A 26,976-nucleotide genomic window follows, 5' to 3' on the forward strand; every position below is an offset into this window, starting at 1 on the left:
TATGCGACACTGGTCAGGCCACAGCTGGAGTACTGTGTCCAGTTCTGGGCACCCCACTTCAAGAGGGATGTGGACAACATTGAGAGGGTCCAGAGGAGGTCCACCCGCATGATCCGGGGACAGTAGGACAGACCCTACAATGAGAGGTTACGAGACCTGAACCAGTTCAGCCTTCACAAGAGAAGGCTGAGGGGGGACCTGGTGACCATCTATAAACTCACTAGGGGGGACCAGAAGGGTTTGGGGGAGACCTTGTTTCCCCTAGCGCCCCCTGGGATAACAAGGAATAACGGCCACAAGTTGTTGGAGAGTAGGTTTAGATTAGACAGCCATAGGAACTACTTCACTGTCAGGGCGGCTAGAATCTGGAACCAACTTCCAAGGGAAGTGGTGCTGGCTCCTACCCTGGGGGTCGTTAAGAAGAGGCTTGATGCCTACCTGGCTGGGGTCATTTGAGCCCAGTTTTCCTCCTGCCCAGGCAGGGGGTCGGACTTGAAGATCTACAAGGTCCCTTCCAACCCTACTTCTTTGATTCTATGATACAAATGGAGGGGGTGAGCTTTAATTAGCTAATCAAAAGCGCATAAACATCATGTGTATCAGTGTCCCCACACCAAAAAATGGCAGCAGGGTGCTTTCAACTAAAGCTCATCAAATGAGCTTTAGTTTAAAGCGCCCCGCTTCCATTTTTTGGCGCAGGGACACTGATGCATATGACGCTGGAAGATGCTGGAGCACGTTAATTTACGTGCTCCATTAGACTCAATTAATAGTCTGCTCCAACGTGCTGGACTTACAGCATGTTGGGGCAGATTCCCTGCACATCTCTAGGAGCCCTCAGTTCTTTAACCACAAAACCCTCATAATTTTCTTCGGGAAATAGACACTTTTCTCAAGAAACTTTGGGAAGTCAAAAATCCAATTTTATGACAAAATCATTTTGATGAAAAATATTTCAGTCAGTCCTGCAATTCCTATATTCTGTGCTATTCTGCTTCTTCCTGGTTTCTTCCTGCCTTACTTTTAAGTGGTTGCCAGTCTTACATTGCAAACTCCCATTAATTTTAAGGAAATGTGAAAACTATTAAAAATATACTCTAGTATAGGCAACGGTCATTAAGTATCTTGGCATTATGCTTTGGAGAGACCTTTCATTTTTCAGGGAGAAACACAGATTCACATGTGGAGGTGTTCTATATATGAGAAAACCCATTACTGCCTTCATGCACATGCACAACCTGCAGACAAGAAATACTCTTGCGCTAGAGGCTGTATAGATCAAATATTTAACAAGAGAACAATAGGCTTGCCAAAGAGGAGGTAATTAGGAAGGTACCTGTAGCAGTTTCAAAGAAACAAAGATAATGAGGGAAATTAAATACACTGCATGGATCAAGCAGCTGCAAACTCATAGCTCTGCCATGGCCAGTTGTCAACTTCAACTAGTGATGCGGATATGATGTCTTGCTGTGGTGCTTATCCATCTCTGAAGAGATGTTATGCACAGGCTGGCTGTCAAGGTTCCTGAGCTATAAAGACCTCCCTCTTAGAGTGAGAGGCAGTGAAGATAGCGAGAAATCCAGGACACGTGTTAAATATTCAGAAGAGGCTGCAGAGAGTGTGGGTCTGAGAAAGGCTGCATGACAGTTTTTGACAGCTAGTAATTGCTCTCTTACCACATTCTCTTTCCCACCTGTTGTTTGCTACATTTTTCTATTGCATCTTGCTTGAGCTTAGATCGTAAACTCTTCAGGGCAGAGGATTTCCAAACTATAAAATAAAGCCTCATTTTTTTCTGAGTCTATCACAGATATACTGCATCTAGCCTCTTCCCATACATCCGTGGGTACTTCAGGCCTTTTTGCCTCAGTTGTTCTTTCAAATTGCCCATGCCCACATCACATTGAAAGAAAGCAGAGAATTGGATTATGCCATGTGTGATCCTGTTCACCACTTCCTTGTGCTGCATATAATCGGATCTGTTTGTACTTTATATTTGTAGTCTCCCACGAATTATGACCTCTGTTGTGAAGAAGCTGTGCATCACTTGCACCATTTGGTTACTGGCACAGCATGCCAAATTTGGACAAATTTCATACAAAGTGGCAATGAGAAGATTAAAGATGAACAAAGTAGGAGTTTCTTCCCAGATCAAGAAGTTTGGGATTATTGCTTTATTGCATCTCCCATTTTATTGGCAATCAGCCTTTCATGTCATTGTTCTAGCAATAGCTGTTAACCCACAGCTATACAATCAGTCGAAAAGTGCATTACCAAGTAGTGATGTTCTGGATAGATAATTGCCAGTCCTGCCACTCCTCCACATCCCAGTAATGTTGCTTTTGAAAAAGTGGTTTCAACACCGTTCCATACCTGCCTTCCCATATAGGAAATGTGAAAAATATTTCTTTCATGTTTCAGAATAGACAGTGACACAGATGCCTTGTAGCTGAGAGTTCTTGGAAACACTGATGGAGTTTCTGGGCATGAATTCTTCTCTTTTCTTTTAAAAGTCAGAACAGAACACCAAGTTTTGACTCATGTAATTTAAAAAACCCTGAGCTTTATTTAAATGCCTAAAAATCCTAGAAGATATGAAACTAGATCAAGGCTACATCCTTTTGCTATAACTTCAAATATAACACCATATTCTGACAAAGTGCTTGTTAAAGTACTTGCCTGTGCAACTTCTAAAATGACCAAGACAATTCTCTTGGTAAATTTAGTTTCAGTTTGGTTTTTAAATGATTACAGTACAAAGTGATGATCGAGGTGCATTTGTATGGCTGTTTTGATTTTTCTTAAAACACAGGGATGTTTATAAAACTGCTGGCTTTTGGAGCCAAATTAAGGCTTTGTAACAGGTTTAAGGTGTAGGTACCATTTGCTCCTGGAGGAGGCGCTAAAGCTCCATTTGCTAGAAAAGCTATCTGCTTCTCATCAGAAACATTTGATCATTGAAGTTTGAGAAAGCAAAACAAGAAAACCTCATTTGGATGCCACTCTGGTTTGAGAAACTTTTTTTAAATGTCCAGGAACATTTTTGTTTTGTTTACCAATAAAGATCTGTGGGCATATCTTACCCTCTCTCTCTCTCTCTCTCTCCGTCTAAAAACAGGATTTGTGCAAATTAAATTGCTAGATTCCTCATTTATGTATAAAAACCAAACAAAATATTCCATGCTGTTCTCTGTGCCCTTATGGGTTTCCAGGACTACCAGAGAAACATTTATTTTCTATTTCCCCCCTTTCCAATAGTAATGTAAATGAACAATATATTCTACTACTTCTCCTACAGCGTGACGTGAACAAAAATGCCGTCTCCTCTTTTGACAGTCTTTTGCTGTTGTTGTTTTTTTTAAGTGCTGATTCTTGGGCTCTATATTCTGGTGTATATTTTCTAGCATTCATGCTCTTGGACATCTTTACGTAGCCTTCTTTGTATAAATTTCTGACTGAAGTTCTTTATGACTATACAATTTCTATTAGCATTGTTTTTGGAAAACTTAACTCTGGGGGTTAATATTGAATCCGGGTCTGTACACTGTTAAGCTTTTAGTTTTTACCTAGGAGGGTGGTAATGGCTACAGGAAAGTATCATTGTAGCATGAACAGGTATATAAATACCACACTATGACAAGTAACTGTAGAGCCAGATGGCTACATTTTTAAAGGTGTTTGGTCACGTAAAAATTCAAATAGGCATCTAATGGGATTTTTATAAGCACATAGACACGTAGGTCTTACTGGTTTTGCATCTTCACTTGCCTAAATACCTGTAAAATTCTGCCCCAGGGTAATATAGCAAGACTTTTGAATTAAAAAAACAGCCTTAATTGCTTGGCAGCAGCAGTTAAGCAGCTGGTGTTCTAACAGTGGTACTTATTATTTCCAACACAATTCCTTCACTGTTTCCTTGTGCCTTCATTTATCTGTTTCACCTGTTCTCTCTTATCCTATACCAGGATTGTGAGCTCATAGGTGCTGGACAGGATTTTTACATGTATGAGCAGTTGTACCACAATGATAGCTGAGTTTTGGCTGAGGCCTTAGATTTAACATAAGCTCTTCCATGTGCAAAGAAAAAAAAATTGAGCCAGCGAGGGGGAAAATAGTATCTGAAACACCAGGTAGCAAAATAAAATCAAATCCTCATGATTTAGGGCAGGAGGCAGCGGCAGAGGGAGGGTGGATTCAGTTATTCTTTGTAGTGTTTGGGGTTGACCATTTGTGTATCAGTTACAGTTCTAGCTTTTACAATAATTAAGCTAACTACAAAAACATGAACCAACCAGAAACAGAAGTAGTGCTATCTTCCTTATAAGTTCACCATGAAGAAGGTGCCAGGTGATCAGGGGTATCATGTGGCAGCCAGTATGACAATGACACTAGACATTGCCACTCAGATGTGAAATCAGAGAACCATTCCAATAGTGTTTTGCTTCTGATATGTTGCATTCAGATTTACAAGAAAGGTTTGTGCATAATTTAAAAGAATGGGTTCATGTTTCATTGGAGTCAGTACCAAATGAAATGTAAGTAGGGAATCTAAAATAAATCCCTTTCTTCAGAATACCCTCAGATTATTATCATGGCTTACTTTAAAAATAAAATATTAATAATTTAATTCTGTAATCCAACTACTTGTTTTAGGGCAGGGAGAATATGACCTTCATTTTATGAGTGCTCACCTGCAAAGACTTACTTGAATAATTATATACCCATAAGCAGTATGACTGAATTCAATGGAATTTTCAATGTATAAAGTTGTTCTAGTCTAAAAGTCTTTGCAGAATGAGTGTTTCGGCAAGACTGAAATAAAATTCAGGTTCTGATTTTTAAATGATCTTTCCTCCATGACAAATATTAATGAATATGAAAAAATGTTCATCTGTGTTGAAATTTCAGCAGAAACATTTGACTTTTTATACAACAGACCCCAAACCAGCTGAAAGCCAAAAATGTTGGGGTTTCCATATCTAGGATGAAGAATCTTTTTTTCTTTTTTGGAGAAATGCAGACAGTTCTTTATTTTTAATTAAAATTATATTATTTAAATTAACGTAATATTCTGTCAAAAAAACAAAAAAAGTTTCAATGCAAATTTTTTATCAGCTCTATTTCCGTTCCTAGCTTTCTCTCCACTTTAGTTTCTTCTTCTCTAGCATTAAAATAAATATATTACCTCCAATTATAATTGTAAAGTATTTCATTAGAATTTTAAAAATATTTTTGATGTCTTCTGATGGAAGACCCTATGGATGATTTTTTAAAAATAATTATTTAACCCTACACTTATTTTAGAAATAAATATTTACTAACTTATAAATACTTCCTGTTGTGCTGGAAACATCATTAATCATTGTAACAGGGGGTCTTCTTGGGGCCAGTCCACCATTGGCCTGCCCACCTGTTCCTGGGCTAACCGCCCGTCTCACTTGCCTGCCATGCCTTGTTGTTTCATAATTGGTTCTAATTAGGCAGAAGGCTGTCCATTCTTGCCCCGGGGCCAGGGGGCGCTATCTGCAGCTCTGATCCTCCCCTACATCACAGCCCAAGCCTGGCATATGGCATTCACCAGTGGGTTGCACTGGGCCTTTCATAAAACGTACACACAAACAGACAAACAAACACATACTGGGCTCCAAGCCCTCGGCCCCCTCACTGGGGCACCACACCCCTTGGGAATTAGGTGGCCACAGCCCTGCCTGGCCCTAGGATCTTACACCCCACACTTCCCATTCACTGGGGCTCACTGAGGTCTGCCTCCCTGTCTGGCTCAGGTGGCTGTAGCCCTTCCGGGCCCTCTGCCCTGGGCTATTACACCCTGTGAGGCTCTGGTGGCCATAGCTGTGCCTGGCCCCCTCTCAAGGCCCCTCTAGCCACAGGACTCATGAAGAGCCTGGGCACTGCTCCAGGTCCCTCTGCTGACTTGGGCCCTGCCTCAGGACTCCCATGAGCCTGGGATCCCCCTGAACCAGTTGAACCCACCAGGGATGTGGGAGCTTGGGGTTATTAGAGTGCCCTGACTCAACTTTCACTGGGGTGGTAACTGGCCTGGTATTTCCTAAAGGTTCCCACGCCACTGGGACTCCCACCAAGCCACCCACTCCCAGCAGGGTGCAGTTTTAGGTCATGCCCAGGACCAAAAGCCTCTTGCTCCTACCTGCAGATGTTTCATTCAGCAGTTTAGCCAGGCAATGTTTCTGCCAGCAGTGAACTGTTCTGTTTATATAGGTGGCCATGGTTCCACCACAAACCTGCTGGCTGCTTGACACAGCCCTTAAAGGGGGAGGCACCCACAATCATTTAGACTTGTTCAAGACCATGGCTGAATAGATTGGTATAGAGCTCTTGGTCCCTGAAGATGGTTACAATGTTTTTTCTTTTTTCTCATAGTGATGTTTTGCAATTATATCAGCTAAATGGGGGTGACATTTACAAGGTTAGAATTAGGTATGGTTAATTGCTAATTAGTTAGGGTGTTTTTTTAGGTGTAGTTGCTAGGGATTAATGGTTTAACTGGCTGTTTTCAGATTATTATTTTTAAGATTATTGTTTGAACACAAACCTATCTACATTACAGCTAGATCTTCTAAGCAAAGGTTGTCTTTATGAAAAAACAAGCCCAAGTTCTGAGGTCCATATTGAGTCAAAATGTTAAGTCAGTGGGACTTTTCTGAGGGCAAGGAGCCAAGTTTTACAAAATGTGTCTAAAAGGGCCTTTGTTTTGGGTGTGAGATATCTGCAGAGGTCAGTGCTCAGCATTTTCTGAAAATTGAATGTCTTAAGATTGATAAATGTTTGGGATATCCAGAATTTCTCATCACTTTTGAACATTTCCAAAAACTTGAGATTTTGTCCTCGCATAACGCTATAGGGTATACCGCGTAAATTGTCATGTTTCTTGTTCCTCACGGTGTACACCTCAACATCTTTTGCATTTTAGGTGTTTCACCATCTATACCTTTGATCATTTGTACCGGAAGAATCAGTTTTGTGGAGCTTGCAGTTTCTGGACACCCATCCTCACTCAATTCTCCCATTTCTTTCCACTTATAAAAAGATATTGAAAATGTTTACTTTTCAGAGATTTTCTGCTTAGACCCCCAACCCTGCAAATGGTTCAGTGTGAGTGAAAGTTACGGATCTCCCTTTATTGGGCTTTAATCACTGTGTGGACACGCATGCAAAAGAGGAATTGTTCATTGTGAGCACACAACAACTGTTACTTTCTAACAGTTATGTGAGGACAGACCAGGAGTCATACAAATAGCAAAACTGTTCCAGCTTTAACCCTGGGTGAAGCAGTGTTAAAGTTGCAGCTGTTTTGTTGGATTTGTATCATTCCAGGCTTGTGCACATGTAAGTGTTAGAACCTAAGAGCCGCTGCATGGTTTAGAGCAGGCGTCCTCTCTTCTCCTCTTTTGGAAAAAAACTAGGAGACTGTGGCGTCGATACCTACACAGTCAGATGGGTCACTAATTGGCTGGAGGGCTGCACCCAGAGAGTGGTGGTGGATGGGTCTTATTCGACCTGGAGGCATGTGGGAAGTGGGGTCCTCGGGCCCACATTGTTCAACATCTTCATCAGCGACTTGGACAAAGGGGTAAAATGCACCCTGTTCAACTGTTCAAATTCACAGATGACACTAAAATGTGGGGAGAAGTGGGCACGCTAGAAGGGAGGAATAGGCTGCAATCAGACCTGGACAGGTTACAGGGGTGGGCAGATGAGAACAGGATGGGTTTCAACACTGACAAGTGCAAGGTGCTGCACCTGGGGAGGAAGAACCAGCAGCATACCTACAGGCTGGGGAACTCCCTTCTCGCCAGTGCAGAGGCAGAAAAGGATCTTGGAGTCACTATTGATGCCAAAATGAACATGGGCCGCCAATGTGGGGATGTGGTCAGGAAAGCTAACCGCACCTTGTCATGCATCCACAGGTGCATCTCAGGCAGGTCCAAGGAGGTGATCCTCCCCCTCTGTGCGACACTGGTCAGGCCGCAGTTGGAGTACTGCGTCCAGTTCTAGGCACTGCACTTCAGGAGTGATGTGGACAACATGGAGAGGGTCCAGAGGAGAGCCACTCGCATGATCAGGGGTCATCAGGACAGGCCCTATGAGGAGAGGCTAAGGGACCTGAACCTGTTCAGCCTCCACAAGAGAAGGCTGAGGGGGGATCTAGTGGCCGTTTACAAACTAGTCAAAGGGGACCAGCAGGCGTTGGGAGAGTCCCTGTTCTCCTAAGCACTACCAGGAGTGACTAGAAATAGCGGTCACAAGCCGGCAGAGGGCAGATTCAGGCTAGATATCAGGAGGCGCTACTTCACAGTCAGGGTGGCTAGGATCTGGAACCAACTTCCAAGAGAAGTGGTGCTGGCTTCTACCCTGGGGGTCTTTAAAAGGAGGCTAGATGAACACCTTGCCAGGGTCATTTGACCCCAGTACTCTTTCCTGCCATGGCAGGGGTTCGGACTTGATGATCTGCTCAGGTCCCTTCTGACCCTACCAACTATGAAACTAAGAAATTATGAAATGGCTCCATATGTACGTTTGTCTATACCTTGTGACAAGCCTTATATGAGACAAGCCTCAATTTTCCTACTTCTCTTTATTTAGTTCTGGTACTTACTGTGGCTTCTTAGCATTTGGGTCCTACTGTTGCTGATTTTGTACTGAATTTATTATAAATTATGTTTTTAATGACCACATACTTTGTATTGTAGAAATATAAACAACACCCTGGATATTGGGTATCGGGGGGCAGGGGACCATATTGGGTGCTAGAAACACCCTATTCTAAGGCTGCCTCCAAAGCAAGCTACTAGGTTTCTCCTAATTTAATAAGCACCTTCTCTGTGAAGAAGTCAATGGGACTTAATAATGCTCAGCACCATTCAGGAGGCAATTAGCATCTCACAGGATCAGGCTCTAGGCCATTTCCTTCTAAAGTGCTTTATTTGCTAATATCTTCACATTGGGGCATCTCACATGCTATTTATTGGAATGAAAGAGAGCAAGAGCTAATTTGTCCTTAGAACTATCCTTATTCATGTCTCAGTTTCTCAATAGACCAAGTTCTGTGAATTCTTTATTACTTTGAAACTCTTAAAATTCTTTAACAGGTTCCTTTTATATATCTAATCATATAAGTAAAATAATCACCTCTTAGATCCTGCAAGAAAGGAGGATACTATTATTTATGCCATTATCATTAGGTGCAGCTAATGGATTGCAAAAAGTTCTCCTCCATCTTGGCCAGTGTGAAGATGACAACTTTCATAATTTTTACGCATTTCTGATTTAGTTAGTTTATACGGTCATTTGAAGGGCAACCGAAATGATCAGGGGCATGGAGCAGTTGCCATACCAGGGAAGATTAAAAAGACTAGGATTCTTCAGGTTAGAAGGAGAAGGTTGAGGGGGTGTATGATAGAGGCCTAAGTGCATGAACCAAGTATACAGGGAACTGTTGTTTATTAGGTCCCAGAATACTAGAACTAGGGAGCATCTGCTGAAATGACTAGATGACATGTTTAAAACTAACAGGAGAAAGTACTTTTTATGCAGTGCTCAAGGTTACTTGTAGAATTGATTGACACAGGGAGTGATAGAGGCAGATAGCATAGCCAGGTTCAAAAAGTGTCTGGATAAATTCATGCTGCAGGGGTTTAGGTTGTAGCCGTGTTGGTCTAAGGATATAGGCAGACAAGGTTCCTTGGGTGAATTTGATATCTTTTATTAGACCAACCCAAATGGTTGGAGAATAATTATTAAGCAAGCTTTCGGGTTCAAAAACCCTTCGTCAGGCTCAGGAAGCTGCAGCAGTTGGCGTGTGCTTTTCCTGGATGGAATGAAAAGTAAACAAGCCAGGGGCTGGGCTGGGGAGTCAGTTGCCAGGCAGATTATAATGTATCAAAAATCCAATGTCTATGTTTAGTCCCTGATCTCTAGTATCCAGCAGGTTGATGAAATGGAGCTCATAGGCTCGTCTCTGGGATGTGTTGTGTAAATTTCCCTTGAGGATCAGGACTGAGAGATTGGAGAGAGAGTGGCCCTCCTGTGAGAAATGTGCCCCCACCGGTAATTGAGTGTTTCTGTCTTTGATGGATTTCCGGTGTGCATTCATTCTGGTGCGCAGTTGTTGTCTGGTCTCTCCTACATATCTTCCATCAGGGCATTTGGTGCATTGGATGAGGTATATTACATTCCTGGAGGTGCAGCTGTAAGATCCTGGGATGCTGATGGCTCTGTTGTGGGGTGTAGTAATAGTGGGGGTGGTGGAGATGTGGGGGCAGGTTTTGCATTTCTTGTCATGGCACGGTCTGGATCCTTTTGGTGTGTTCTGGGGTTGAGGAAGTTTGCTTCTGGTGATGAGGTTGGCGAGGTTCGGTGCTTGTCTGAAGGCTAGGATGGGTGGCTCTGGGAAGATCTTTTTAAGAATAGGGTCTTTTTCTAAAATGGGTTGCAATTTTTTGAGGATTTTCCGTACAGGTTCAAGGGATGGGTGATAGGTCATAACCAGCGGTGTGCGATTTGTGGGTGTTTTTCTTCTGTACTGCAGCAGTTCTTCACGTGGTATCCAGGTGGCTCTTTCAAACGTGCGATCTACCTCTCTGGAGGAGTGTCCTTGCTGGGTGAAAGCCTTTTTAAGATTGGTGAGGTGGCAATCCCGGGTGTTCTCTTCAGTACAGATGCGGTGGTATCTGAGGGCTTGGCTGTATATCACTGCTTTTTTGGTGTGTTTCGGGTGATTGCTGGTTCTGTGCAGATATGTATGTTGGTCTGTGGGTTTCTTGTATACTGTGGTCTGTATTTTACCCTTCTGGATACTGATCCTTGTGTCTAAAAAGGGGATGTTGGTGTTGGAGTATTCTAAAGAAAGTCGGATGGAGGGATGGTGACTGTTGAATTTCTGGTGGAACTCAAGTAGAGATTCCAGGTTCTCACTCCAAATGATGAAGATGTCATCGATATATCGTAAGTACAGCAAGGGTTTGATGGTGCAGTTCTTGAGGAAGTCTTCTTCCAGGTGGCTCATAAAAAGGTTGGCATACTGTGGGGCCATTTTAGTGCCCATAGCTGTTCCCATCATCTGGAGGAAGTGTTGATTATTAAAAGTGAAATTGTTGTGTGTGAGGATGAAGTGTATAAGCTCAGTGATATCTTTGGGTCTGTATTCTGGGTTGTAATCTTGTTCCTGTAGATATGTAAGGCAGGCATGGATGCCATCCTGGTGTGGGATGTTGGTGTATAGGCTGGTAACGTCCATGGTGGCTAGGAGTGTGTTCCTGGGAAGGTGGTCTATGTTTTTAAGTTTCCGTAGCAAGTCTGTGGTGTCTTGGACAAAACTTGCTCTGTGGGTGACAAGCGGTTTTAGGATGGATTCAACAAAACCTGATATTTCCTCAGTTAGGGTCCCATGGTTGGATATGATAGGTCTGCCAGGGTTCCCTTGTTTGTGGATTTTAGGGAGCATGTAAAAAGTCCCTGGGTTAGGTAGCGGGGGGATCAAGGTCTGTAGTTTTTCTTGTAATCTTGGTGGAAATGATTTGATGGTATTGTTGAGTTTTTTGGTGAAAAGGGGAGTAGGATCTTCTTGTAGTTCTTTGTAGTAGGTGGTGTCAGAGAGCTGTCTGTTGGCTTCCTTTATGTAATCCTCACGGTTTAGGATGACTATGGCTCCTCCTTTATCTGCTGGTTTTATTACTATTTGGTGGTTAGATCTTAGAGATTCTATGGCCTTTTTCTCTGGTAGAGAGAGGTTGTTATGAGTCAGAGGTCAGAGTATGTAGTGTTTCTTTCAATGTCCTTCAGGGATCTGAATATGTCTGAATGGATCTGGCATACTGTATAGCTTGGCAGTACTGGTAGAAATTTAAGTTTGCAAAGGGTCTGTGCTAAAATATACAGTATGCAGTTTTTATGCCAGTGATGATTATAATATGCATAGTCCTTATTTTCACGTTAGTCATCATTGTGCCATCTCTCAGTCCTGATCCTCAAGGGAAATTTACACAACACATCCCAGAGACGAGCCTATGAGCTCCATTTCATCAACCTGCTGGATACTAGAGATCAGGGACTAAACATAGACATTGGATTTTTGATACATTATAATCTGCCTGGCAACTGACTCCCCAGCCCAGCCCCTGGCTTGTTTACTTTTCATTCCATCCAGGAAAAGCACACGCCAACTGCTGCAGCTTCCTGAGCCTGACGAAGGGTTTTTGAACCCGAAAGCTTGCTTAATAACTATTCTCCAACCATTTGGGTTGGTCTAATAAAAGATATCAAATTCACCCAAGGAACCTTGTCTGGATAAATTCATGGATGATAGATCTATTAACAGCTATTGAACAGAATGTTTGGAGATGTTGCCTCTGGCATCGCTAAACCAGTAATGGTGGATGTTAGGGAGGGTATTGAATAGGATAGATTACCCTAAAGCAGAGATTTGAAATCTGTGGTCCATGGACCCCTGGGGTCTGCAGACTATGTCTAAGGGGGGGTCCATGGAAGCTGACTATGATCAATAAAAAGTATGTGAATACCCACAGTTACAATGCAAAGGAGTCCACACCTCCATTCAAATTTTTCAAAGGGGTCTGGCCCTCCATTTGAAAATTTTTAGGGGGTCTGAAAATGAAAAAAGGTTGAAAACCACTGCTCTAGAGATATCCAATTCAATGCTTTCCTTCTATAGCATCCATTTCCACCACTCTTAGAGACACTATACTGAGCCAGATGGACCATTGGCCATTGGTCTGACCATTGGCCATTGGTCTGACCCAGTATGGCATTCCTATATTCTTAAGGTGCCTTTTTACCCTGCCTTCTGCCTGACTTTACACTAACATGGCTAATAACCTATCTGTCTCTAGCTTCCAGTGCCATTCAAAACCACCAAAAGAAATGCACTGAAATTTCACATGGCTTGTTTATAGGGATGACATTTTAATTTATGGGAAGTGGGAAAGAAAACAATGAAAATTGAAATAAGCTGTGCAGGCAATTGAGACTGGTGGACTGGAATTAGAGATAAATCTATGCTACAAAAAACCAGACAAGGTATAAGCCACATAACTGTGGAGGACAGAGTTATGGCACATGTAGAAAAAGTCACAGCTGCAGTTGAAATGGTGCCACCTAAAGAATTATCAGACCCACTATAATTTATCATTTTGTATAAAATTATATCTAATCAGTCCCAGAAACTCCAAACACAATGTAATGTTTCAAAGAGTCTTATGTGATTAGGAAATAAAGTACAAGATACGCTTGTGAAGCTATAAAAAGCTATTGATCACATCCTTATGCCAGCATGTTGTGATGTTTCTAAGCTGGCAACTATTTTATAAGTTATCAAAAGCTGGGATCTTGGTAGAGAACCACTTCATTTGGAAGGAGATAACCAGAAGTCTGTAGCCAGGTTCTAGACCAAGGGTAGGCAACCTCTGGCATAGGTGCCAGAGTGTGGCACGCAAAGGCTTTTTGGGATAAGGAAGGGGCCGAGGCTGTGCTGCCACAGAAAAGGATCAGGTCCCTCATGGCTCCTCCACCATCTGCCTCTGGCACACAAACTTCTAAAAAGTCAAGGTTGAGGGTATTTTTGGCACGCTACCCAAAAATATTGCTGACCTCCATTCTAGATAGCTATCAGACACAAGCCCCTGCATCTCCAAAGAGAATGAATATTTGATAGATGCACAGATAAGAAAAAGGTTCAAGAAATGTAGGCTCTCAGTCATTTTAGGCACACTATGAACTCCTGAGACCCAGGGAGAGCCAGATCTCATAGGCTGCCAACAGTACAGCACCAAGCTGGGAAGGCCTCAGAGTTTCTCGATTCTGATCTCAGAAGCCCCAAACTGTAAAGCCCCATGCTCTGCAGCTTGATTCCCTGGTCTGTGGTGTGGTGTCTGGAAGACTTGAGAGCCCCGCCTGAGAAGAATACTAAACTCACTGAACTTCTGGGGTCTGATCATCCAAGTGAGGCAACCAGATGAAACTTCTCCTCAGGCAGAGGATGAAGAGACAAACTGACAGCTCATCTGGAAAATTGGTTGTTGAATATTCATTCTAGCAAAGACCCTTTAACAGAAAAGCAGGTGTGCATGTGTGCGTGAAAGAGAGGCTAAGAGTCTGTGGTTTCTTTAAAACTACAATTCTTTACTGTCATCACATGGTTGATTTGATGGCAACTGATGATGCATGCCAATTCATCAGAGTAAGAAATACGTTTCATATTTTTTAAGCTCCTTGGAGAAAGGATTGGCTTCTACATAATTATTATAATCAGTACTTGCATAATGCCTGGCCATTTCAGTTCTCAAAGTGAAAACAAAGATTTAATGTGATAAACCAAACTGCTCTTTCAACTGATTTTAACCCTAAATTAAAATAAATGTGAAACCCCACCCTGAATAATATTCACACCTATAATTTTTTCATCTACTTTCTTGCTCATGGTTATTTCTGCCTGCCTAAATTGTTTGAACAAATCAACTGATATGCTTAACTAACTGCAGTCTCTTAAGACTTAAGAGACCATCCTAACAACCACATATAATAATGCATTTGACCAAAAGTGCTCCAAGCAGAAACAAACAAATACTATTCTCTCTTTTTATTACTTCTTAAAATGTTATGGTGGCTAATAGGTTGATCTTGTGCAGTACCTGACAATTGCCGAGTATCAGCTAAATGCCTGGTTTCGTTTTTTTCTGAAACTGTCCTAAATTTTTTTCTCCTTTTTTAGCAGAAGATGAAATCTACTGGCCTTTTATCTGAACATATTGATCTGAAAGGCCTCCATCTGATGGCTGTCATATCAGTAGCCACTATAGCAAATTATCCCTCCTTTGCAAGTCCATTTGCTAACTCAGCCTTGTGACAAACAGGAGCTTAAAATAGTGGTAGTAGATGTAATGCTTTTATTGCATGTTATGCTCTTCAGTCGCAAGGTCTATTTTTCTTCACTAGCCATCCTGCTACACAGCAGCATACTGTAAATTCCTTGTGCACTTCCTACTACAAACTACAGCTCTCCAAAGAGTTAAAATGTATCTTTGTTTTTCAATGTTACCATCACAGCAAGGAGATGCAAATTAATTTGAATAATAACTGGCAAGATACAGAGGATTTTAAAAGATATTTAATGACAAGTGTGGTCAAAATGTTATTGTTAAAATTTTAATTAAGAAAATGTTTGTGAGAAAGTTTTCCTCTTTCTATTTTTTTATAATTTTTCCATAAAATTTCCACATATATTCCTTCTTTTTTGGTTGGAAGGGTGGGGAAAACTTACGACTCCCTCACTTAGTTTTACTTTCCCCACAGCTTCTTTCACAGGGATCAATAAAGGATAACAGAAATGATGGGGGGAGGGAACTTATTCATTCTTTTTTTTTAATACCTTTCCCAAGTTAGAAAAAAAATATAAAAAGTAAAAATATAATTCCCAAAATCAGGCCAACGTGAAAAGAAGACAAATAATGTCTGGAAAATTAACAAAATAAAAAACAAGCAAACTAATCATTCATTTAATAATATTTTAAAGGGATACTTTAATATGACAAACCTTACCAAACATATTCCTACAGTCCTGTTTTTAGTGCTTATCTGTATGACTAGAGTACATTTGACTTACTACTGCTTGGATTTTTCCACCTGTGCTGACTGCCAGCCCAGATATATCACATTAGATATAAATATGAAATCAAATGTAAAGTAGATCACAGTGGATGGTGTCTACTGAAGAGAAGTAAGGGCAGCATGATAAGATGACGCCAGCTACTGTCCCCCTTCCTCCCCACTAAAATTTTTGAGTTTCTAGTCTAGGATGGCCTAGTCCCTTGTCTGCTAAATTGCAAATTAAGGAACCCAGCTCTTCCCCTCACACCATCAATTTCCTAAAGACCAATCAGCTGACTAACGATATGGCCTGGACATTATTTCTTAGGAGTTTTCCTTCTTTAGTTCAGTGTGTTTGGAACGTCATGCCAATTCTGCTGCAGACTAATACAAGTTCATGACCTCTGTCTCCTTCTTACTTTACTGAACTTAATATCCTTTTCATTCCCTGGATGCTTACTTGTTTCTAGTGTCAGATATAATTTAAAAGCTCTGGGAATAAAAAGCCTTTTCTGGGGCTTCTAATATATTGGGAGGAAACTTTCCTTTTCATCCTGTCTCCTCTCTCCTGTTTTTAAAAATCACAGTCTTCCTGTTTGCCCTTTTACTGAAAATAAAATGCTGTTTTCTCTTGAATAGTTTGCAGAATTTGTGTGTTGCTACATATAAGTCAAAGGGGAAGTGCTGGTATTTTCTGTTAATTATACTGTTTAAGGGTTTGTGATGTATATCATTACTGAGTGCTTGGTCAAATTATAATGGTAAAGGAAGCCTTACACTTTTTTCTACTGTATAGAAATGTACAGTACTTTTTCCGCCTTTTTTAATAGTGCATATATGACTGTGGCTGCGGTGAGTAACACATCTATAAATGGGTCCTGGTGAGGAATAAACATCATGTGGTCTTCCAGCTTGGAAGCTTGTCGAGTGGGAGGCATTTACTGAACCTTTGTGCACTCAGCATAATTGCTTGTTTTCTAGTAGTATTTTGTGCTAATAATGTGTGCCTATCTTCTCTTTTCCTAGGATAATGTCACATACAAAATATTGCATTGTAAGAACTTCATTAAGATTAAAAAGTCAAAAGCTAGTAAGGGCCTGAGGAGAGGCAACTTTAATTCAGCCATCACGTGCATTATGATAGAGTCTTGCCATGCAGACATGTTCAAGTGGCCCCCTTTATCTCCATGTTTGCAAATGGTCTCTTCCCCATATTTTAGCATTGTTTGGCCAGTGCATTTCATGTATTCTAACGTTCTACCTACATGACGTCTACCCCAATGCAGATGTATTACCCTATTTTATTCCTTAGTCAGATATGCTTTGGTAGCAGAGCAGAACAGCCTGACAGTCTGATTTATTACTGCTGCATTTTACAACAACATTTTTAATCTACCTCCAATTAGCCAAAATGTTTTACATTTTGGAGAAAAATTGAGAAAATAGCAAAAAAAGGCTGCTGCTCGGAAAACTCTCTCTGGAGACTTTTCAAGTCAATAATTCTATCTTAGTTTAAGTTGGCATCAGGGCTCAGTATTACACAGATTCGATCATTTCCTTTTTAACATCTGTGGCTGGGTTTAGTAAACTCAAGGTCCCTGTTTTACTCATGTTAAAGATATTAGCAAAGCCTTATGGACCTCACTCTGAGCGGGATTGGGCCCAATAGACTCCTGGGAATTTTAGAATGGGAATGCAGAGGATTAAGGCTCTGATTCAGGAGATTCATTCGTAATCAGAACAGCATATACTTATGCACTACAAACACAGAGCTAATTTACCCAGACTCTAAAATGAACGATGGAAAGGAGGAGGGGAACTTAGTAGCCCAAAAGATACCGGTGAAAAGGCTACAGCAGCTGAAAGAATAACCAAGGGAGCCTAATTATGAAGCTTATTAAGGTATCACACTGCAAACTATTTTTGAGTTCACACACTCTCTGTAGGAGTTGGTGTTCTAAAAATAATGTGCATTTGGGATCTGAGAGAGAGGGAATTGGAGCAGCACAGAGGGAGTTCAGAAAAGATTGGAACATCACGGGGAGCTAATAGTGGAGACCAGGGGGTAGCCAAGGCTCTTCCTTTTGTAGCTGGAGCACTTGGAAACCACAGGAGTGAAAGACAATCTTATCGGTGCCTGGTAAATTAAATTAAAACATAAAGGACTTTGTTCTCTGCTGAGCCTAAGGTCTGAGGCAAGGTTTGCAGGGAGCCAGTCAGAGCTTTCTCATTCTCAGCTGCCCGACTCCTCCTATAAGAGGTGCAAAGAGAACATAGTGGACTGGAGAATCCAGCCCGAAGAATTACATGCTTGCTAAAGGAAATTAAAGATCACAGTTTATAACCTGCGGATTCCAGGCAGGTTGCATTTTGGCACACAGGGGTGCATCTACATATGCTATTAATGCGATGCAATAAACTCCAGTGCAGTTTGCACTAGAGCGTGTTTCTCCTAGGTGCAGCATTTACACATATGCCCGAGACCATAGTATGGTGAGCTAAGGCAGTGCAGTGCCAGCTGACAGAGGGAACCGGGGCTTCAGCCTGCTAAACTGGAGTTACTCCACCCCACTCAACATGTTGCAGAGGGGCTGGTAGGGGCATGAAGGTGCTCTAGTGTGGGGCTAGCCAGCAGGCATGCTGCGCACTGTAGCACCCTCATGCCCCAACTAGCCCCAGTCAGAATCTACACATACATTGTGGCAGAGTAAATAACTCCACAGTAGAATAGTATTTGTGTTGGTTGTACTACCTTATGGTGGAGTTAATGAGTTTACTCTGGCCTAATAACCCTGCATGTGTAGATGGTGATGTTTCACTGCAGAGCTAATTAGTCGACTGCAATAAAGTGCATGTGTAGATGTCCCCAGTATGGTCTAGTGGACAGATTGATGAGCTGTTAGTCAGGAGCCCTAGGATCTATTCTTGACATAGCCCCTGACTCATTTTGTGGCCTTGGAAAAGTAATTTCAGCTCCCTGTCCCTCTACTTCCCTTTGCCTTTCCCTAGGTTTTGTAAATCTTAGGGGAAGTGAGTGCCTCATATACTGGACTTAGGCAGTATCAGCCACATGGACCTCCAATATCAGTGATGGACTCTTAAGTGCTACTATAATACATATCGAGCAAAAACATTCATTTTGCTGACTTTATATAGCTTGACAAGAGCTGAGGGTCAAAGAATTGCATTTATGAAAATGGGGCACAACTGTACAGTATTACAGGGACTGTCCTGGAAATGTTTGAAGCAACTGAACAAGCGACTGAGGGTGACCCATGCAGTCAAATCACTTGGCTTATTACTAGTAACATATTTATAGTGAACATTGTGGCTTGAACCCCCAGTGCTGCAGCTCAGTTCTCACACGCTGAATGGTGGATACATGGAAGAATGGAGGAGACTTGAGAAAAAAAACTGAAGTTCAGGTGCACAGGAAGAGAGGGATAGGGGAACATGTTTACTTACACTGATATCATAATAGCTTCGCTATAGTCCCTGTTCCCATACAAAAAATGGACTATTACCGTCAAAATGTTTAACATGCTAAAGTGATGCTAAAAATCTTCCGTTTCTTGACCTGCCGTTAATGTACTTAAACAACATTTAACATTGATATCTTTTAGCCTGACAGATTTCCTAAATATTTGACAAATTAAGACTGTAATTATACCCTTAAAAGCACACAGCAAGGCTCATAACAATGTCAATAGGAGCCCCACATGCACCCCTGAAGGTCAGTTTGATCCCATATGTAACTAGAAACAGTTCTTCCATCCACAGCTGAAAAGCACCCACATCTTGGCATTCAGCAACAGGCACAGAAAGAGAATATATCCAATTTAAACTTCAGGGGAATGTATGTAGGCAGAATGCAATTATCCAGGTTGGAATACATGTGCATTTATGTACTAGGAATCCATCAAGGAGACTTCTAAAACTTTGATGCTTGCTTGTCTACAAGATTACTTGAAGAAAATAGCACTGATATTATGTAGGCATTTACTAAACCATGGTAAGATAAGAAAGCTGCCTTGATTACTGAGGGTTTAACATTTCATTTCAGATAGTCTCAGGGGCTGGGCCAGGCCCATGACCAAGGGAGGGGCTCCGTTTCCCTCCCCCAGCTCTGGGTGCAGCAGCCACAAGGCTGCTGCTCTCAAGACACTTGCATGGGGCGGGGGGAGGGGAAGGGAGGTCCCGCACTGTGCGGCACCCCCCAGATATCCCTTCTGGGGTCTTGTGGGGAGCCAGGATGGGCCTACAAGGCAGGGGAGCTCCATTTCCCTCTCCTGCCCCAGCTCCAGGTGTGGCAGCCACAAGGATGTCACTGTCAAGACACTTGTGTTGGGCACAGGGGAGTGGCGGGGGAAAGGGAACCCCCCTTTGCTACATGGTCCCAGCCCAACTCCCCACAAAACCCCAGCAGGGGTAGCTGGGAGGGGGGGCCTGTGCAGCAGGGGGGGGGCTCTCTTTCCCCACCCCAGCTTCCCACATAAGCATCTTGACAGCAGCAGAGGCTGCTGTGCCTGAAGCTGGGACGGGAGGGGGTTGGAACCCCCCAGCTATGCGATCCCTCCCCAGCTACTGCTGTCTTCTCTCTGTGACAGCCCCAAGGGCAGAACTAGGCTGGTGCTCGCCCACATGAAAACTAGCTCTGCAAAGCCATCTGGGACATGGGCAGAATTGCCCAAAATTGACCTTTGTAGAGCAGAATAGCCCAAAAATTGATGCTCTGCCTTAGAGTACCTCCCTCTGATACTACATCAGATGAGGGTTAATTTTTCACATGATCAGCCATTTTAAAAGCGCTTTGTAGCTGTGAACATTTGTTGTGTTATGGCTACAGAGGACTTTCAGGGGCCTCATCTTGAAAAATGTAACTTCTGTAGACACTCTTAGTGTTAGACAACTTCCTAATTTTCATAATTTCTTAAATCAGGTTAGTTAATTTTGAATTCTTTGCTCAAATGTCTGTAATGTTCTCAGGCCATCAGCATTAGTCATGCAGGATTATTTTGTAGGATACTTTTTGTTCTTTCTTTTTTGTCTTATCTTTTCAGTCTTTCCAATATTTATTCAAATACGAACAGCCTCCAGAGCTAGGGACAGACATTCAAAAAGTCTGAGCCTGGATTGATTCAAATTTTGCAGGTTAGTTTAACCTGGATAGGCTAAATCAGTTTTGTAACCAGACAGACATCCCAGAAATGCAGGCACCTCTCAACAAGGCAGAGGGGAGGGGGAAATTCCTGCTTAGCAGGGAGTGGTAAGGGAGAGGAGGTTGAGCAGCTTGCAGCCTCTGCCAGAGTTGCAGCCAGGGAGCAGAGGGGAGGGGCCAGACCTACTGAGAGCCCCGGCCAGCCCAGACAGCATGCCAGGATGCTGGGGGAGTCTGATTTATCTTAAATCAGCAAGGGGTCTGGGACAGACATCGCATAAACCGGTTGGACTCAAAACAGTTAAGACCGATCTATATTCAACCAGGTTTATCTCAAACCAGTTTCAGACATTTTCAAACTGGTTTATGTGCATTGAACATCTGTTCTGTTACAGGTTTAAACCAGTTTCTGATCACTTAAACTGGTTTATGTGTAATGCCTGGTCCCTAGCCCAGCTGAGAAGAGTAACTAAAACAGGTTTTATGTAATAATCATGAAGTATGAATGGTGGCAATTTCCCTCCCTTATGTTCCATATGCTTGCGGCTTCATTCTCGGCGAAGTTTAGTAAAGATTTACTGAATATAGTAGAATTTACACCAAATACAATATCCTTAGAACTTTACAGATTACATAAACAGCTTAAGAAAACAAATTGCCTGAATTTCAAAGCCTGTTGACCTGTCTGGCACCATAGAAATCAATAGCAAAACTTTCATTAATTTCAAAGGGAACATATTAGACCCTATGCTGGGTTCTAAATTAACTGTAAGTGTTCAGGAAAAAGACTAAAGTCTCATTGTGGGTAGGCCAATGAAAACTGCTTTTCAAATGTCCCAATAGCAGCCAAAAAATATTAAGCCAATTGCTTGGATGTTTCTCTCTCCTAAAAATAGGATAGAAAAAGATGTTGTCATGTGGTGTCACCTGGAATACTTTGCTCTGTGCTGGTCATTCAAAAATAGAAGCAGAAACAGGGAATTTGCAGAGAGAAATGACAGAAATAATTACAGGAGCACAAAAAGTTCTATATGAAGAGACAATGAAAAGCCTGGAACATTTTGGTTTGGAGAAGGGGCCTGGTAAGTGTATATCAACTAAAGAATGCCATAGACAAGATAACGGAGCTGCTTCTATTTACCTTTTCTCATAATGCAGAACACGGGACATTCAGTAACACAGACAGGCAACACATATAGGACTGCCAAGAGGAAATACTATTAATTTTTAATGTAGACATGTTTATTATTTAACCTGTGGGCCTAACTGTCCCAAGATGACTACCATGGAAATCAAAAGCTGAAATAAAAATTAGACACTTTTATGATTCAAAAGAACATCAACAGTTTCATTAGGCAGAGATGGAAGAAGTGGGTGGAAACAGCTACAAATCAAAATGATGATATTTCACACCCACACTGTATTCATTCTGCACAGGTGTAAATGACTACATAAAGTGAAAGACAAATTGGAGCTGTAAGAATATATTCTCATTCAGACTCTATGTGCACTTTTCATGCAATTTCCTAAAATAACCAGAAATACAGTGATACTTTTTTCATTTCTTGTCTGGCTTTTATCTTGCAGGCCTAACAAGAGAAACAGAATGGATCCCAGTGAATGCAGAACATTGAAATATTTTATATATTTGTATGAAGATTATGGACTTCCTAAATATAAGATACTCCATAAGAAATGTTCTCTTTGTACATTTATACCAACACTTTCTTGTTGTTCATGTTGCTTTATGTAAAAAAAAAAAAAAAAAAGCATTGGTGACACCGCACTGTGCAGAGTAGTAAGTGGTGAACCTGTACATATACAGAAACGAGCTTGATCTTACGTGCAGAGATGAATGGAGACAATGAAGGTTAGAGAAGACAAAAGGCAAATAAATAATTTTTCCAGGTAAAATATCTCTAGTACCTGAAAGAAACATTTTCCTTACTTTTCAAAATAAATCATATAGGTAAAGTGTTTTAGTGGAACCCTGGTTACAGATTTAAGAAGAGATGATAGAATACAGACTTTACCTTTAATTACTAGCTTAATAGGTTTGACCTGTAAAACAAAGAGATAAAGTAAGGTGAAAATCTTACAGGTGTGGTCTTTGAACAAGGAGTTCATCTTAAATTCCTCCTTCATAGTAAAGCTGCAATTTTTTTCTTTTGCTTTATAGGATAAAATGCGTTCTTGTTCAGATGTTTCTGCATTGCTTGTACATTCTACAATGAACATAAAAAAAAAAGACGTGGAAAGTAAAAAGTTCCTTACAGAAGCCTTAGCTCCAGAAAGCATCTCTGTTCAGGAAAATACATCAGCTGAAGCAAGTTCTTAATCACATGCTTAACTACCATGAACACAAGCTTAAAATTAAGTCTCTACTGAAGTGCTTCCTGAATAGAGGGCCTTAGGACCCAATCCTGCAATTTATACTCAAACAGTTTGGCTTATGAACCTTGATGGAGCAGTTCACCTGAAGGAACAGGCAAACATCCAAATGTCATAAAATATTGCCTTGTATATGTTTCTACTGAATTATCATGGCCCAGAAATAGAATACATTCAAATAGACCCCTAAATATAAATGATTAAATATGAAACCTAAATGCTTGTTTTATATGGTATGTACATAATGAAGTGTGTTTAAAGCATATTCTATTTTTGGAAATGAAACGTTATTGTTGGAGAAATTCAATACATTATGTTTCCTTGATCTTGTTCATGTTGTGTATTCACTGTGGAGGAACAAAGCAGCTGTTCCATAATCCTATTAATGAACCTTCTACCACCATCTTAACCCATTTCACATGCAATTAAAACTTTCTGGTATTCTCTTAATTTATTCCATTAAAAGAAAAATAGTTATTCTGGATAGAAAACAGGGTTCAGGCTGAATATTACTGCTTAATGCAAACCGTGGTTTCATGTTTGCTACTTCACAGATTACAGACGTTAACCACCAGAATCATTATATTTTAGCTGCCTACATGCATTATTTGCATGTACAGGATTCTTACTTACCTCAGGAAAAAGTCTATTATTATATTTTTGCTTTAAATATATAACTACAGAGGAGCCTACTTTCCTGAATGCATATGGCTACTTCTTTTTTATGCACTCCTTAAAGGGGAAGAGCCTGAAAAGACAAAGTTAAGATTAGGCAAAATGTCAAGATCCAGAATGCATCCAGAGCATCATTCATTTATACACTGATAAGATTAACATATATTCAATAAAAAATGAACAGTTTTCCTTACGCTGATATTAGCCACCAATATTAACCTGCAGTGTTTCTGTCAATATGGACTTGAAAGAAGAAAAAAACACAATCCAATAAGCCAAAATCTGGCTGAATGAAAGGATGCTTCAAGCACTTGACCACTGGTCCTTGCTTAATGTACAACATATTAATGACACAATACAGCACAAAACACAAGCGGTGAACCATTCTTCTTTCCTTTCTCTTCTCTTTTACTCAGTCAAGCTTCCAGAAGATTTGGAAATGGCTAGAGCTAGGAGAGAAATAATTGGGAAAACATTGACATTTCTCTGCATAAATAATTCCTGTCAGCTCTGAATTTTATTCCCCACGCAGGAAGATAAGTTTTATATTGCGTTATTATGCACTGGATTGTAGATGGGTAACACTGCCTTCTGTATGAATGGAATTCATCATACCTGCTAATACATAAACAGGTGGCCACTGCTTGGTTAACTATTCAGTCTTTGTTATTCAATACATACGTAAATTTAAAGAACATTTGAAGCACAGACAGCCCTACTTAGTCAGGAAATGGAGAGTGATTATATGAACAGGATTATTGGGGGTTAATGGGAGATTTTAGCAGCTAAAAAGTAAATCTCTACTGAGTGTGCTCAAGCAATGAATATAAATTGGCCAATTTGGAGCTGATTTTAATGGGGATAGTAAGGAGCATATCGCTGATACAAAAGGCTACTACGCTCATGTCAATTTTCAAGTCCCTGCTCCAAAAATACAGGGATGCTATAACTTTTTCAAAGGCCTTTTCTATTTCAAATGGGCAAAACAATAATGTTTAACCCAAACCTCATATTTAGAAATAACTGGATTTAGTCCAATCTTTAAAAAAAGAAAAGAAAAAAAAGAATTCAGCATGATACATGGAAAATTACAGCCCCAGCCCAAACAGTTACAGGGTGCATATGGGCTGTGTTACTGTGCAGTAGACTAATCTACTGTGCAGTAAAGCATTATTATGTAACTGTGTGCTGAGCTACTGCACAGTAAAATAGGCTAATGTGCAGTAAATCTACTACCTGTAAATACTGTATAGGTAGTAGATTTACTGTGTATTAATTAATTGCACCACCTCCTCCAGAGGTGCTGCAATCACCTACCCTGGAAATCTTCAAGAGGAGACTGGATGGTCACCTTGCTGGGGTCACCTGACCCCAGTTGTCTTTCCTGCTTGGTGCAGGGGGCTGGACCCAATGATCTTCCGAGGTCCCTTCCAGACTCACAGTCTATGAATCTGAATAATGTGCTGTAGTGCATGTGTAGATGCTGACTGGGAGCAAATTTGGTCCTGGTTAGCCAGACCAGCAGGGGGCTAGTCTCCTGCCAGGGGCAGAGCAACATAGCTAGGAGTCCCTTCAGCTACAGGGCAGTGATGGCTCTTTACCAGTCCCTACCTGGCCTTTAGACCCCTGGCTTGAACCCTGGAGTCTGGGCCAGTTGCAGCCTGCCCATAGCCACTGTGTGCTGGTATGGTGGGCATGTGCTGGCTGCAACAGCCCTGCAGAGCCCTGGCCTGACCCCCAGGCCTCTGCTGGCTGCTCCCTGGCCCTGGGCACTGTGCCCTTGCACTGCAGGCACATGCCAGCTCCAGCAGTCCTGCAGGCCACTGACCTGACCTTCAGGACCTGTGCCTGCAGCTGCCTGGCCTCTGATTACCATGCCCTTCTGCTGTGGGTGCATGGTTGGACCCAATAGCACCCAGAGTCCCTGTCAGAGGCAGCACCAGCAATGGCAGCATCGCCAGCCCTGGGGAGAACTGCTCAGGGCCCAAACTGGGCGGCAGAGGAGGCTGCCAATTTCATTGCAGTCTGGGGCGAGGCTGAGGTCCAAAGACAGTTTGGCCCAGGGCACTGGGGAGAATGACTACACATTTAAATGGAGATGGCAGCCGGCATGCGGAAGCAAGACTATGATCATTCTGGGTGGCAGTGCACATCAAGGTGAAGGTCATGCCAGGCTCAGTGACTCAGCATGACAGACCATAATTTCCGGTCTGCGGTTGCCTGCAGGACAATGTCCTGCATGTGGAAGCTGGATTGCATCCTGGCTTCCAGGGACCCAGGCCATGGATGACACATCTACTAAAACATAGATGGGCTGACAGAGCCCCCAATGTGGGGCCCCTGGCCTTGTCCTCCAGTGTGGGCAGCCCAGGCTGGCACCTGCCCTAATAACTCTGGGTTTACACCCACTGTGGGAAGGACAAGCCAGGGATGGATACACCCATGGCCAGCTCCAGCTCCTCCCTGGAGCAGGCCATTGCCCATGTGGCCAGGTGCCAGAGGTCCACACCCCAGCACCCTGCAGGCAGCTGAACCATCTCACTGCCACTAGGCTCAGAGTCCAGCCACCGGGACTGCCTGCTACACCTGTCCAATAAGCCCCACACAGGGACTAGGCCTGGGCATAGTGGGTTGGGCACTCCCCAGTGTGCTCAAACAGCTTGTCACTTCAGCTCTGCCTGCCACCTGGCAGGTGCCCACAGCCAGCCCTGGCTCCAGTCCCAGTCCCATCTGCTGTCCCGCAGCTACCTGCAGCCCCACACCAAGCCAGTGGTGCCTGCAGCAGCCAGGGCTCCCCACCCCTGCCCCTGAGTTGGGTTCCCCACTAGCCAGGCCCCCTGCCTGGGCTATCACCCATCACTCACCTGTCTGCTATGTAGCCCCTGAGCAGATGGCCCCTGCTGTGCCTGGCCCCATGGAGGAGGAGAAGGAGAAGGCTGGGCAGTCCCTACCCTCACCCCTGGCTGCAGTGTCTGCACCCATTGTAGTACCACTAGAGGCTGGGGTGCTGGGTGCCTCTCCCCCGGCTCTGCACTGTAGGTGCTTCTGTTGCCCTGTGGGGTCAGGCCAACACACAGGATCTCAATAGCATGCTGTTCAACAGGAGGGCGTCG

General features: G+C 42.4%; 1 protein-coding gene across 3 annotated transcripts in view; it reads left to right on the plus strand.

The window, feature by feature from the left end:
• The window catches only part of SMPX (small muscle protein X-linked), a 78,193-nt gene extending 54,596 nt beyond the window's left edge, over positions 1-23,597 (plus strand). For 2 of the 3 annotated variants that reach the window (XM_025213029.1, XM_025213028.1), the window contains exon 5: positions 22,977-23,597. In XM_025213029.1, coding sequence (XP_025068814.1) covers positions 22,977-22,981 — 5 coding nt within the window. In that variant the 3' untranslated portion in view covers positions 22,982-23,597. Of the gene's footprint in view, positions 1-22,384 lie in introns of all 3 variants that reach the window. The other variant, XM_006031378.3, reaches the window with a different exon arrangement.
• The last annotated feature ends 3,379 nt before the right edge of the window (positions 23,598-26,976 follow it).

The sequence above is a fragment of the Alligator sinensis genome, unplaced genomic scaffold (assembly GCF_000455745.1).
Source record: "Alligator sinensis unplaced genomic scaffold, ASM45574v1 scaffold251_1, whole genome shotgun sequence".
In the NCBI taxonomy this organism is placed as follows: Eukaryota; Metazoa; Chordata; order Crocodylia; family Alligatoridae; genus Alligator; species Alligator sinensis.